Source organism: Strix aluco, chromosome 4, assembly GCF_031877795.1.
Source record: "Strix aluco isolate bStrAlu1 chromosome 4, bStrAlu1.hap1, whole genome shotgun sequence".
In the NCBI taxonomy this organism is placed as follows: Eukaryota; Metazoa; Chordata; class Aves; order Strigiformes; family Strigidae; genus Strix; species Strix aluco.
Window position 1 is genome coordinate 83,228,786 of NC_133934.1, and position 15,218 is coordinate 83,244,003.

The window sequence follows — 15,218 nt, forward strand, 5'->3', positions numbered from 1 at the left end:
CTTTATTCTTCCAAGGTACAAATTAGTTCATTTAGCTTTGCACTGGGAGTTCAGACAGTTTCTTACCCACCTGCAGTTTCAGAATCACTTTTTTCAGTGTCCCATCCTATAAATATGACCTGCATTCCCTGTGCCTAGATTTATGACTTTGCATTTGTCCTTATTAAAATCTATCTTGTTCAAATGAAGCCAGCTAACCAATTGAGACAGATCATTCTATAGAACATTTGCCTTATTACTTGCCACTCCACCAATTTTTGCGTGCTCTTCAAGTTTTACCAGCAATTGCTTTGTATTTTCTTCCAGATCATTGATAACAATACTTAGGACTTAAGACTTAGATATTGGCTAACCCATATTAGAAATACTGTGATTAGAAGGTATTCCTCCATTATAGCTGAAGAAGAATGTAGAATATATTTATAGCAGCTATAGCTAATAACTAATTAGTCATTTTAAAAATAAACTTTAATAATTTAAATACCATTTAAGTTATTGTATTTAATACTATCCACCCCTAGCTCCAAGAAATCAGCAAGAATGTGGTAGCTCAGAATGTGGAAATAAGCCAAATGCTTTACAGTCATGTAAGTACAGTATATTAACCAATTTCTTCTCTCAAGAAAAACTGTAAAGCTTGCAGCCAGAGAGCTCAAGGTACAATCCTCCATTTCCATAAAATCAATTAAACTTTTGGGGAAGATAAGAAAGCCACATTTCACAGTCCTTTTTTTCTAATAGCAGGATATAAGCTCAAAAATGTTATTTAAATTTTAAAACAGCAGTTCATTCTAAGCTTGCAGAAGATTACTGCATTATGACATCCCTGCTGGTCCATGAAGAATGAAAGGTGAAGCCAGCAAATGGTGTCAGGTGTTTTGGTTATGGGGTTATACACATGGGGTTATTTGGTTACACAGCTTTACTATCCCCTTGTTGGTCTGTTCCTATTGAAGGAGCTCCAAAACAGAGTAAGCTGATCTAAGTCAGATCAGCTGTAGTCCTCTTTCCCTCCCACTGCACAGAGCCGCGTGTTTTGTACCGATATCAATGTTCACCTGGATCTGTGCTCAGCGGGCCTGGGGAGTTAAACCGGCTCAAAACTCTGAGGATGGTGATGATGATGCAGGAACCTGGCCTGCTCAGCTGTGCAGTAGGAGTGTGAGAACATGGTCTGAGCCGACAAAGGTCAGCATCAGTGTAAATTGGATTTAGCAGCCTGTGCAAATTTTTTTAGGTCTGTTGTGCCTCTCCATTTCGTAAACTGGAGTCACATGATTTTCCAATTCTTAGACTGGCAGGATCTTAAAAAATATTTGAGTTTGTCTAGCTCTGTTTTCTGCTGGAGTCAGTAGGACTTACCTTCCTGCTAATGATGGATTGGGAGAGGGAGGAGTTATTTACTCAACTGCAACATTTCCTTATGGAGCTAGTGCTCACAAAATAGTTCAAATGTATAAGCAGCTGTAAGGAGAATAGATAAATCATTCTTTATCATATTGCACATTAATTTTTGTCATGCAGGCACCATCTTGGTGATAATTAATTTTTTATTTGTAATGAACAAAACTATGCTATGTGAGTAAATGTAGAGATTATGCAGAGAAGTGTGATGTAGTGGGCATATACAAGGCGAAGTGACATGCATTCATAGATAATTTTTTCTACAGGTAAATGATTTGAAATTAAATACATGATGTTGTTTTCCATATAAACATATACTCTAAAAAGAGCAGTTCAATCTGATTAAGCAGTTTATAGATACTGTGGGCCACATAACTGTCTGTCTATATGCAATACCTCAAGCTGTAACATGCAGACAAGCCTCCCTTCTGTAATTTCCACTGCTCAAACTCGTTAGAAATCTAAATTCATTGACTTTGCAAACAGGAGTATTTACTTAATTTCTGTAACTATACCTTGAGTCACTTCTAGTCTGCTTTTTGTCTCAACACTTTCCTGAAACTCCTTTCAGCTAGCCAAATCTTGGAATTGCTTGGAATGCCTTCTGCTCTTTTCTCTCCTTTATTTTCTTTATACCACTGACACTTTCAAGTCAATCTTTCCTTTGAAAATACTATGTTTTGCAGGGTTTGGTGAAACATTCTGCTAATTTTCTGCCCACCTCTCTGCTTAATTCTACAGCATCTCTTTCAGTATGGTTTTTTTTTTTTTTTTTTTTTTTTTCACACTGTGAGAGTGCCAGGGCCTTTCTATCTGTCCCTAAAGGGCTTTCCCTCTGCACTGTATCTACTACCATTTTTATATTGGTGACTTATTTCTGACCCATCTCCTGCAACCTACCGGTCTTTGTTCTCATCATCCATTTTGGTAGTCCTCCTGTCTCCAGCTCTACTATCCCCATCACACCCTTTCAATCCTTTTACTGTCTCTTTCCTTCTTACTAAATTACATTGATTCTATTCATTATCTTTGGGTTTCTTCCACAGCTTTACTTTTGTCCTATGTGCTTTTACCTCTACTACATCATCATAATCTCTAAGCCTTTCTACTGAAAACAAATTTGATGAGTGCTATATCTGTGCCCCTCCTATCCCTGACAAGATCATATCCTTCTTGAAACAAGCTATATAGGAAACTGCTCCCTTTTGCACATCCTTTCTAAAGCTGGTGTCAAATTAAATGTCTCATGAAAATAATTAATTCATAACGTTCAGGCAAAAGGCAGTTGAGGATAGCTGCATTTTCTTCCTTTCCCCTCAAATTTAATGTTGCTTGTCTTTGATTGTAAGTCCTTTGAATTTGGGCTTGCATCTGTTTGCAAGTTTGGAAAGTGACTAGCCTGGGATGCATATAATAATTTTTAGAAAAGATTCTCTTGACTTATGAAGAACAAAACCCATCATCGTTGTAAAATATTTAAAATATTACTACTTGATGTATTTAGCACGTACAGACAAATAACTGTTAGCTGCCTTCTCCAAACAGTGCATTGTTATGGCGATTTTTATTAAAATACTTGAAAACTCACGAATCTCCTGATTTAGAAGCCAATAGGCATTATTAAGCCAACAAGTTCTTAAAGTGTGAATATCACTGAATACCTCTAAGTTACCAAGCAGAAGACAATATTGTTTCTGACCATTGAAAATTTTTTCATCTGGGCACGGAAGAAGGGATAAAGGAAGGAATGTGGCCCATTCAAAAGGATGAAGTCAACAGGAGAATGAAAAGTCTCTCTTATTGCATCTTGAACAGAGAGTTGGTGGGGAAGGAAGTCACAAGCTCCAAGGCGCCTACAACAAATTTAGATTAAGGATAAACCTCTTGAGGAAGGTCTCGGATGATACAAATTGTCATAGGACTGGTTAAAAGTTATCTCCCTTGCTTACTTTACCTTCCATCACCCATGACTATTAAATAATTATTAACATATATTCAGATGGAGAGGGGCAGTGCAGGCATAACTTTAGCACATTCTCCTACTGTATTTGTGCTGTGGAAAGATGTGGTCCACTTGCTTGTAGCAGCTTGGAGAAGCATGTACCACCATACAGAGCTGCACAAACACGGCTTTTGTTGGGGTGCAATGCAGCTTCTGAAGGAGAGGAGCCAGGAGCTTGCCATGGAACCACCAGCAGGTCCCATCCCTCCACCCCAGTGAGGGCAGTGGGGCAGCCCAGGGCTGGCGTCACCAGGCAGGGAGACAGGGATGGATTGCGCTCAAGGTGTGGGCAGGAAGCCATGCTGTGAGGGTGTCTTTGCCCAGAATTGCGCTTGGCGTACTCATTTGTGAGGTGCTGTGGCCATGGCGGGAGCATACCTGTTATCTGCTGGGTCCCTGGACAGGGGCCCAGGAAGTCACTGAGGGGTTATCTCAGAATGTACAGTGGGGAGAACTTCAGATGGATGGATGAGATGCTGGGCACATTTTATCAAGGACACTTTATTTTCAGGGGAGTGAGAGAAAAGGGAGAATTTTGGTGTCATTTGACACCAAAGTGGGAACTTGTTTGTGTCCTTAACTGAAGCTAGAAATTCTGGGATGCTGAATGCATTGATACACATGACCCATTTCTTTTTGAATCTGTCTTACAAAACTTCTCTCTCTCTTTTTTTTTTTTTTTTTTTTTTTTTCTGCTCAGCTGAGCTGCTGCCCTTCTCAAATGTGGTCTGTCTGTTCCAGCACAGAGACTGATTCTCTCTACAGCCCCTTTCCTACTGGTTCCGATAGGAACTGGCTTAGTTATGAAAGACCTTTAGGATATTTTCACCTACTGATAAGAGTAGTTGAGGCCTTGTGAATCCTTGCGAATGCATCCCTCTTTTGTGGTATTACAGCCTGCAGCAAAACCAGGCTCAGAATTTAGATGGAAGAACTCTCTGAAATACTGTGTAATTACTACAGTAATTCACCTCTGCTGAACTACCTATAGATATGTGTGCAAAATGATTGTCAGTCAAACTTTTCTTCATTAAAGTTAATTTTACCTACATAAGCATGGCAAAATGCACCAATATAGTGATCCTTGTTAGAACAGGGACCTACACTATATGTTCTCTAGATAAGACAGGGATCTCTGTACTTCATATCTGTGAGCTACCAGCCATGCTGTGGGTGTGATAGAATACTAAATAGCAGTAACATATTTAAAATATAATTACAAGTATTTGACTACATTCATCCATGGCATAATGTGGCAGCTGTATTATTAGGCTGTCCTTAGGAAATTGAATTACTCTAATAAATGGAAATGACTGTTATTCAAATGGAAGACTATTTGCATAAAATAGGCCAATGCTAAGTGACCAGCTGTTAAAAAGGTGTAAAATCTAATCTCAAAGTTCTGGGTCAAGGATGGATGGGTTCTTGCCAAAGATTTTCATATTTGGGCACTTAGCCTATATATAAAAATTTTGCGTTCAGAAGCAGCTTCAAGATCTGAAAATTGCAGCTTAATTTATTCATTTTCCTTTTTCATATTTTTTATTTAAGAACAAGCTAGTGATTTGCATCCAACAAAATCAACAATTTCTCTTAAATGGAAATAAAGAATAAGAAGTCAGATGATGCAGCTTCATTTCATAAGGGAAACGAAGAGAAATGTCACTGTTGGACTTGTGGCATTTCTGAGATAACTAAGTGCTTATTTCACTGTTATCTTATTTGATAACAGGAGCTTGGATATAATTCAGTGCAAAAGAAATAATTAAAAGTGATCATCATCTTAATAGCATATATATTCACTTTATCAACAGAAATGCAATGGGTCCATATCTTCCTAGCAACTTTGCGTACTTTATTGCAGCTGAGGCTTGTCTTAGACTCCTGTGAGGGCTCCTTCTATTTTGGAAAATAATGCTGACTCTTACGGCACCAAAGCTTTCAGAAAGGCAATCTGCAAAAGGTTTTTTCAGCAAGATTCTTGGTTAGAAGAAAGGTTGTACAAGTGATCTAAAAGACCATTTTCTGTAACATTCAACCCTACATTCCCTGGAAAGGCTGTCAAAAGTTACAAGGCTTACATCTATCTATCTCCACAGCATACTATGGAGCAAGAAGGTGAGAATTTTTTCCTTTCACATGTAATTTTTTTAAACAGGAGGAAATTCAGCACTCTACTGTTTGCCCACTGCTGCTTTTTTTGTCGTGAGGCCACATTCTCATGTGACCTGATACTGGTACTTTCCCATGTCCATTAATAGATCTATGCAGCTGATGAGCTATGTTATAATCTTAGCAGTCTGTAAGCATGGTGTAGCTTGGTTTATGAATAACAAGCACTAGCAGAACTGCACAGTGAAAAAAATCTTGAGCAGACCACCATCTTGGAAAGGTTTTTTTTTTTGGTATTGTTTTCTGTCTCTCACAAGTAACTTTTTCTGCTGAAAGCAGATAAGTTGGATATAAAATATTAATTTGCTCAAAGCTCCAGTTTCCATCAAAATGGTATCTTTTCAGCCAACGGTTTTTTATATTGAATATGACCCTTATTTGTTTTCTCACAATGACTCTCAGAGTCACTCTGATGTGGAAGAAAACGAAGCAAGATGTCATGTGAATACTATGACTGTTCTGTGCCATTCATGTAATGTCATGTGATTGGTCCTGGTTTGGAGTCAATTTATTTATTCCATGATGTGGAAGGGAACTTCACTTTTTGTGAAGTTGAAGAATTTTTTTCACTGAAGACCCTGAACTGTGTGTGTCAGCAGCGAACACGTTGTCCGCACATCTCTCTGTTAATCTTGCTTTGAAGACTGGAATTTAATACCCTTTTAAACATGAATGTCCTGGCTTCATGTGTTTCCCTGCCATCTGCTAAGAAAGAAAACCACTGTAATAATAGACATTGTAGAAACATTTCCAATTTTCATACCTAGGGAGCTGATAAGTTTAACAACTTTCACTAGTTCTAGCTGAGGTAAAACAAAACTTACACAGGGTTATAAAGGGCTGCTGGATGCATATCTCTGAAGGAAAATATCTGAAAGTCTGATTTTTTCCTTTTCTGTAGAGCAAATGTTCAAGCCGTTCAACACTGAGAAAACTGTTCACATTTTGGGGAGAATGCCTTCAAGCTTTACTTCTTTGGCCTTGCCAAGTATTTATTTGGAGATAAAAAGAATGAAGCCACTAAATACTGCAAGATATAAACCACATCCAGCATCCTGTGTTCTTTAAGCTATAGACTTTTATCTGTATTTTGTACAGGTGGCCCAGGTCCCACAGTACTATGACATTTGTCAAGTTCTGAGGGAAAAAAAAAAGATCTTTGCAATTTAATAAGAATGTTGAGAAAGCCTACCTGGCAATTCTGAAGCCCCAAAGATCCACTTTTACATTTAGATTTGTATTTTTTTTTCTTTTTCCACCAAGAAAGAGTGTACCTACCTTTGATGGATTGCACCTCATTTCAAATACTCTGAATCACATCAGCTTCTCCACCAGTATCCATCCAGATATTTAGATAGATAAATAACGCTAAATCTAGAGTCAAACCACACCAAATTCTACAGGAATAGGTAGAGATGACTGATACTGTGATATGTAGGTGAATATGTAGGTGACCAATTTGTAAAAGGTGACATGAAACTTGCACTGGTTCATTTCATTAGCTAAGTTTGGGCCCAGCAAGGAGATATTGACTGATACCTGCTATGTTATTGAAGTATGTGTAATTAAGTAGTTCTCTCTAGGCATCAGAGAAAATGAGAGTGTTTCTGGAGAGAAAGTATCTAGGGTAAAGTTTTTTCTACAAAAAGGATCCCTAAACAACAGAGAACAGTGAAGAGAAAAATCTCTGAATAACAACAAAAAGGGGGAAAAAATCTGAAATTTATATTTTCATGAACTCCTAATTTCTTCCAGTTATGGTACCCTATTCCTTGAGCTAGTAACACAGTGATAGTTTAAATTATCTCTTTTTTTGTGTGTCTTTATTCTTGTACTAGTAAAAGGGAAAAATGAACAACATTAGCTCTTCTCTACCTCAGTTAAAATTCCAGTTTTCTAAAAGGTAATGGGCCAAGACAGCTCTCAGAGATTTTACTTTCTCCCCTAAAGAAACCTTCAATTATACTTGCCAAAGTGAACAGGGTTGCATCTCTAATATTTTCTTGATTTGGGAGCCCTTTCTTCTGGAATACAAGGATAAGATAGCTACAGAAAAGATAGCATAAGCATAACTATATTAGCACACTGTGGTAGATTTCCATGCTCAGCATGAAATCCCTGTTTCCACATGTTGGAGCAGGCTTGAGTTGCTACTAAAGTGAACTCAGAAATGGTTCAGGGACTTCTGAAAAAAATAAGACCTCCTGAGTGTGCTCGCTCATCTAATTGAATATTTCAATAAACTCAAGGCAATTATTAATCAGAGCTGGACTGGCACAAAATGCGTGAGTAGTTCCGCTTTCTTTGCTATGTTTATAAAACTGCCCAAATTCCATTAAATAAACTTTTCCTTAAAATAATCAGTTTCGTAACTTCCTGTAACCTTCAGCACTAACCTTTTTTAGATACTTGTGAAATTAGATCTCCTGAGCCTCCATGATATCATCAGAAATGTGTAATGCATTAGCATTGTATTTGTTTAACTGCATAAATACAGGCAAGCAGATTTATTCATTTTAGCCCTTGGTAACGGCAGTCTTTCAGAGTGCTCTCCTTCCCATTAAGTTTTCTAAAGACACTGTTGTTTTCTTTCTAAATGTAAGTGGCAAAGAAAAGTGTCCCAGGCATGTAATTTTAGTAGTATCTTCTTCCCTTATGACTCACTACTGCTGAAATCAACACAACTTGGGATGTGCTCAGGAACTTCAGTACCTCTTTAATGTTTTCAAATAGTAACATCTGTGCATGTTTATGACTTCATGCTCTGCCTTAGCGTTAGTCTTGGCCAATGTTTCTGGCTGTTAAATGGTTGCAGTTTTAGAGAGTAAGGTCCCTACACATTACAAGAAGCAGGAGAATTACCATTATTGAATATTTCATTGAACAGAACAGCAGCAATGCTGCAGAAACAGACCTACTTTTATCAGAACCATACAGGTTTGTTTAGAGCTTGGACCTTATATTCAAAGGTAACTGATACCCATTTTTTTTTTTTTTTTCTCCCAAGTCATGACCAAACCCTTCCTTTCACTTTCTACCTTCATTTAGAGACAATAACACTTCTGGATTTGAACACCTCTGGATCTTCTTGCAGACCAGCTTATTTCAGCTTGCCTTCTACCATGATGTCTGGCTGAGGGGAGAAGAGATACAGAGAGGGGAGAGGAGACAGAGGTGAAGAAAAGGCTGTCTTGAAGATAGATAGTGAGAAAAGGAGAGAGCAGATCTCAGGGAACAGTAGTGACCTAAACCACCCCTCCTTTAGGAGACGGCTGAAAAGGAATCTAGCAGTGGAAGCCTGCAACCATTCTTGCTTGTACTTACACAAATGTGTATTTTTATAGAGGCTATACAAGAGCAATATCTTAAAGAACAATTGCACATAGTCTGATGGAACATCTGCCATCACCTGACACTGTATCTTGTGTATTACTATGAGAATGGCTGATCTTTGAGCAAACAATACAGGGTGCAAATTGTCAGACCTGAATCTGCAGTCTAGCAGGACTTCTGGTTTTGCTACTCTAGACAAAGGGCAATTATATTAGATCAATTTCTGGAATGCTTTCAGGATAATTATCTGTGTCTGGCTACTCCATCACTATCTTGCTCTACATCTTTATATAGTGTGTTCAAAGTTTTGTGGTATCTAGATATAGCAAATAAATGAGCTATCTTTTAAAGCTCAAAGTGCTAATAAAACTGTGAAGTATGAAATGAAAGTGCCAAAATGTGAGAGAGGTGTTGCAAACTTGCATGCAAAGAGGAAAGACAATATCAGCTGTAAAAGCCATGGGATTAATGCTAATATTAAGTCTTCTCATAAAAGATGTGTACCTGGCATTTACAACAGTAGTTGTACAGTACTGCATGCTGGGGAAGTTACAGATGTCATGTAAAGCCTTTCCATGTACTTGATGGTACATAAAGAAATCTTGAAAGGTTTATGCCAAAGACAGAATTTTTCTGCTTCGTTTCTACATTTGAAATTCAAATTCTCTAAGGAAAATTCTCTTGTTGATTGAGGAACTAATGACATGTTAATAATCACAAGAACAAAGAGACTGAAAGTTGTGCAACTCTGATGAGAATGGGTTTAGGGTCATTCTGTTTAAAACAGAGTTTGCAAAAATGCATAAATGTATTGAACACAAAACTGAGGAAATATCCACACTAAAGGCCAAAAATATGCAGCCTGCCTCACTGTGGAATATGTGAATTTCCTTATGGCTCTGAAACTGAAAATGCTTTTACCTGTGTTAAATCAACATGTACACATTTTAAATGCAAAAGAGGAATGATTGATTTCGAAGTGATGTATTATAAAGTACAATATAAATCAGGGGGAACTTTATATTCCTAAGCAGGTACAAATCAAGACATCAGCACTGCTACTCTGGGTTTGGCACTCCATCTACTAGCGATACATACTTTGGTGCTATTTTTTTCTGTCTGGTACTTGAGTGTGGTAAAACTATACGAGCGTGTTGCCAGACTAATGGGAGTGAGCTGTTACTGGGTGAAAGCTGCGTGCACTGCATTGCATCTGCTGCAACGAGGTGAGAGCAGTTCACGGGATGAGTTAAATTGACTGATTTCTGAATAAAGAATATTTTTTAAAGAATACATTTTTTTTAAAGAATATAGGGATATCCTTTACTTTCAAATTACAGTTCACACTTGTATTCCACTTTGTTTTAATGAAGTTAAGGGACTTCATTTGTTTTCTTCCCAGTGTTTTGTTTCTCTATGAAAAGTGTGTGCACTCTGTTTGCAGGAGAGACTTAAAAATTGGTTTGTTTGCCAGTGTGCTGAACTGGCCTGATGGGGCTTGGAGGAATGAGCATCTTCAGTTCTACCTCGCCCATAGTGCCCTGTGGTATGATTACGTGGGTACTAAAAGAAACAGAAAGCTTCCAAATTCATCTGTCTGTGCGTGTGAACACAGTACAAAATATAAAACATTTTTAAAAAGTATAATTTGTTAATTTGGGAAAGTAAATGGGAAGTAAATACAGAAGAAATATTTTTATTGTTTAAGGAAAGCTTCTGAAGGGAGCAAGGGAAAAGAAACGGTACTTCTAGTGTACATATTTGAAGTCTATTGAATGTTTTTGCTATCTTTGGTACTTCTAAAACAATTGCTGTATGTGTACATTCCTAATCAGATCCTTTCTAAAGCAATTTTTATGTTTAAAAGTAGTTTAGTTTTCTCTGTGCTTGTGAATATAAAACAGAGCTATGTGGAGTGTGTGGTCCACTTGTATAATGGTTTGCAGTCCAAAATTAAATGCAGAGTGACACTGGAAAAGATGTCTGCTTGCAGTATGTGCATATGTTTGTAGTTTTCCTGAGAAGTTTCTCATACTCTTGCAGAAAAACATGATGACTTGGTGTCTCTCTTGAGCTGGCTGTGCTTATAACTACAGAAATAAATATATTTTAAATCTTTGTTATATCACTTGCCTTTTTCATAGAGACAGTAAGTATAACTTAGTTGTTGTCCGGGATTGACTCTGTGAGTAGAGCTTTGGAGAATGAGAAAAAGGAGAACTTTTCATCTCTCAGGTAAGACCTGGGATAATTGACTGGACTATTAATTGTTTTTCCTCTCAAAGCCGAATAAGAAGTTGACTCTGCCTGTTTACAAATTATATGTTATATTTACTGTAAATTTACTGTAAATTCTTTGAGAAATTATAAAGTTCTAAAAAATCTAGGACTAAAAGTTCTGTTTGGTTGCTTGTTTACATTTATTTTTATGGAGGTTGCTATTGCCTCTTCAATACATAGATTATTCCAAAGATCTCACTGAAGAATGAAGGATGAGCTATCTTTTCCAGCAATATATTTTAAAGACTTATAGTAAGAACTGAACCTTCTTTTTTATATGTATAAATTTGCTAGTTTAAACTCCTGATTTTTTTTTTCTCATAGTGGTCAAACTCATATTTACATCTTGTGATATTTGGCCAGGCCCTATACCTAAACTAAAGCACTACTGAAATGTAGTAAAACGCTACTGAAATGAAAGGGTTTTTTTAAAAAGAGCACTTATATAATTTTTAGAGTACCTACTTTGCCTTTTCAAAACATCAGTTATGCAATAACTTATTGTAGCTACAAAAAGAACAAGATCTTTGATTGTCTTGACCTAAACAAGCTGGTGATCATTTACGGCAGCTGAAGTTCTGACCCAGTTCTGCTCCAAAAAGCAGCTTTTCCCTTTGTTCTGTTCCAATCAGCATGGCATAATCATTCTGTGGCACATTTCTCCCTGTGGTGGTACCACTTCCTGTGAATCTGCATAGACCTGGGCTGCATAGCTCTTAACTGTTTTGGTAAGTTTTTAGTGATGGCTGCAGCCCATGTGCTCTGATGAGACTGTGTGTATGAACACATGCCTACCCACCAACATGAGTAATGGAGCACACTCTAGCCCATTATGAATATTTATTTACAATCTTGGCTGATGCTTTGTGAGCCAAATCTTCGCCAAAGTTGCTTTATGCTTTTGATAATTTTAAAGATTTCACAAACATCCTTATTACTATTTCAAACACCTTTCTAATAATGCCTCAAAAAATAACTTTCTTTTGTCATCTGAATCCTAGAACTTTAAGGAACTCTTAGTGGAACACTCTCAATTTCAATTTGAGATTAAAATATTTGTAGGAGAATATAGAGATCTAAGTGTGTAGTTTTAGAGACTTATCACTTTATCTGTTTAGCAGGGTAATTATATTTGCCTTGCATGAGCACAAAGAAATGGCTGCTTACAGAAAATGATTTAGCTGTATCAGTGAGCTTTGGCTTCTTCTTTCCACGTATCCTCAAATGAAGACAAAATTATAGTTTATGAAAGACCTTCCCTTTGCTCCTGCTTCCATCAAAAAAGAACAAACCTTAATGTATTTACTAAAATGTTTATTTGATCATTTTGAAGGGTTTCTACTGTTTAGTATCCCCTCTCCATCCCCCATTTCTTGTGTGCACCTAGGTAGAAAAGAGAAGTGGAATCATAACGAGGGGAGGAAGTAGGGAGTAGCAAAGACCGCTATAGATCAGAAAAAGCAGGGGAGAAAGATGGCTATGTGCAAATGGATTTTGCATCAAGGTCTCTAATCCTGTATTTTTGGGCTGCTTTTTTGATTACTTTGAGTTTACCTGCACCTCTGTGACAACATTTTGCAGACACAATCCTGTTTACTGGAAATCCTTATGTGTGCTTGTTACGATCTCCCACACCTGTAGTTGCATTTGCACCTTCTTACATGTTTTCTAAGTGAAGGTAGTAACATGAACACATTGCCTAGCTACTTTTGGGGCACACGCACATCCACTGCAATTGTATATATCTATTGAAGTGCAGAGACATGGCTGAAAATAAATTTGATAGTGGCCCACCATCATCAGTAGTACCACGAATGTGAACCCTAACCTCAAAATAAATGGAAAATCCTATTCAGAATTTCTCTTTTGCCTTCTCTTACATCAGGCTCTTAAGATTCTTCAAGAATTACAGGAAAGCTCATTTAGTTTGCCCAAATCCTTGTGAATTTATGTAAGGGTCCATTGGTGACACTCCCAAGGAAGAATAAACTGTAGCTATATTGATGAAATCTGACAAGCATCTAGTAAGTTTCTATACCTATTGTATCCTAGATCTTCATGAACATGAATATGGCTATTAAATAAATAGAATAGGAAAAAAAAATGCATTCTTTACAAGATGGCATACCTAAATATCAACCTCAATTACATACATGAGTTGTGATAGTGATTTCCTTTCCATGAATTTCCTGTTGATCTTTTGATAATATCTGGATCCTTGTTGCACAGCAGGTGTGGAAAAAAGTGCTCAAGTTTCAAAAGCACTTTGTGTTACTGTTGGCCATGGCAATTCTTGATAGCCTTGTTTCCAAGCCAGAGCTGAACCTGAGCTGTGTTTATCCTATGGAGGCTCCTGTGACTCTTCGTTATTTCACAACAGTCCTAGAAACCAGCCATGGGAACAAACTTGTTCCCTGGGATGGGTATGTTTTATGTGTCCAGCATTATGCAAGATTAACCATAGTTAAGCAGCTAGGTTAAAACACGTTAAACTTATTTATGTTAATATAATGTATTTATATATTTAATGGAGCACAATCTCCATGACTGAATTAAAATTCAGCAAATATGTGACTGCTACTCATGAACAGTGGGTAGTTTTCAGTAATTGATTTTTCAAATAGAATATACTTTTTTATTTCTGAAAATTACCACCATGACAGCTACACACCACAACGTTTTAATGGTAAAATAAACAAAACATCTGGAACTGACTCCACAGAGCAGCCCATGAACAGATGAGCAGACAGATTGGCATGACTATGAAGAAGCAAAAGCCGGACCAGTCTGCTCCCACCCATCCAAAAGAGAATGCGGCTTCACAGAAGTCATTCTTCTTGTCTCACTGACACCTATTATTCACATAACAGCTACAGCATAACCATAGGCAATGTTGCCTGCCCAGTCTTCTTCACCAATATGGACAAATTCATGTTTTGCAGTGCTACCACAGAAAATATTTGTTTACTTTCATTCTTTGACTTCCATACCCACAGTGCCAACATGAGTGGCAGCTAATTACAGTCACAATGACAGAAGTCAGTCTGTGAAGAACTAGAATGAAGCCATCAATTTATTTCCTATTATAACAAAGCAGTTTTTAGATTGTAATGACTTTAAGCACATCTAATAAGAATAACTAATTTAGAAATTAAGCACTCTTGCATTAAAAAGTCCCCAACCCATTTATTCAAATGGTTAATTTTGACTTTTAAGTGTTTAAAAACATATTTTGAAGTGATACTTTACACAGAATGAGACTTTAGCTTATAATGTAAGCTTGTAGAGATAGAGAAAAGATAAAATTTTGCTTTTTATTTTTTAAAAGCAGATCCTTGGATTTACCCTGTGCTTCTAGACCATATGGTATTCCTGGGTTTCAGATCATACACAAGAGTAAAGAGGAGTAAATTCTGTTCTGGTACAGAGAGTAGATATTATCTGACTAACCTACACTGAGTGTTAGAAAAGTTATCTTGAGTTTTTGGAGAGAGAGGTATTTTTAAAAAATTCCTCATGTTGAGTGTATTCTTTGTAATGTTCTGCAAAACTTCAAAAGATTTACAACACTGATGCTAGACAAATTTAGATTTTCTTTTTTTAAGAAAAATTCAGACTGTTTTGTAAATCCGTGTATCTCAGGGACAACAGTCCATATTTATCTCCTAATCCCCTCCTACTGAATAGTCTTTGTGAGTTTTCTTGAAACCTTTATGCTCTGCCCTTCAAACCCAGAGTGAAATGTGTCTCTTTTCCTGTGAGCTATTACACATATTTCTCTGTGTACGTGAGCACGTACCAAGAACTTGGCTGACTGACAGTACTGTTGTCACGTCCCGTTGTGCCTCCTCCTGTCTTAAGCAATCCTAGCATGCAACAAACCCCTTCCAAACCTTACTTGGATACTTGGGCACCTAATCACTGTCAATCCAAACAACAGCAAATGGCCTGGTCGCAGTCTGTCCCCCAGGAATTCAGATACTGCCTTGAAACCTTGGCTGATGGTTTTCCCATCAGCCAGGTTTCC

General features: G+C 37.3%; 1 protein-coding gene across 1 annotated transcript in view; it reads left to right on the top strand.

The window, feature by feature from the left end:
- The first annotated feature begins 1,050 nt into the window (after positions 1–1,050).
- The window catches only part of IQCM (IQ motif containing M), a 112,866-nt gene continuing 98,698 nt past the window's right edge, over positions 1,051–15,218 (top strand). The window contains 4 exon segments of the mRNA XM_074821287.1: positions 1,051–1,188; positions 5,287–5,524; positions 11,056–11,146; positions 14,523–14,587. Coding sequence (XP_074677388.1) covers positions 1,051–1,188; positions 5,287–5,524; positions 11,056–11,146; positions 14,523–14,587 — 532 coding nt within the window.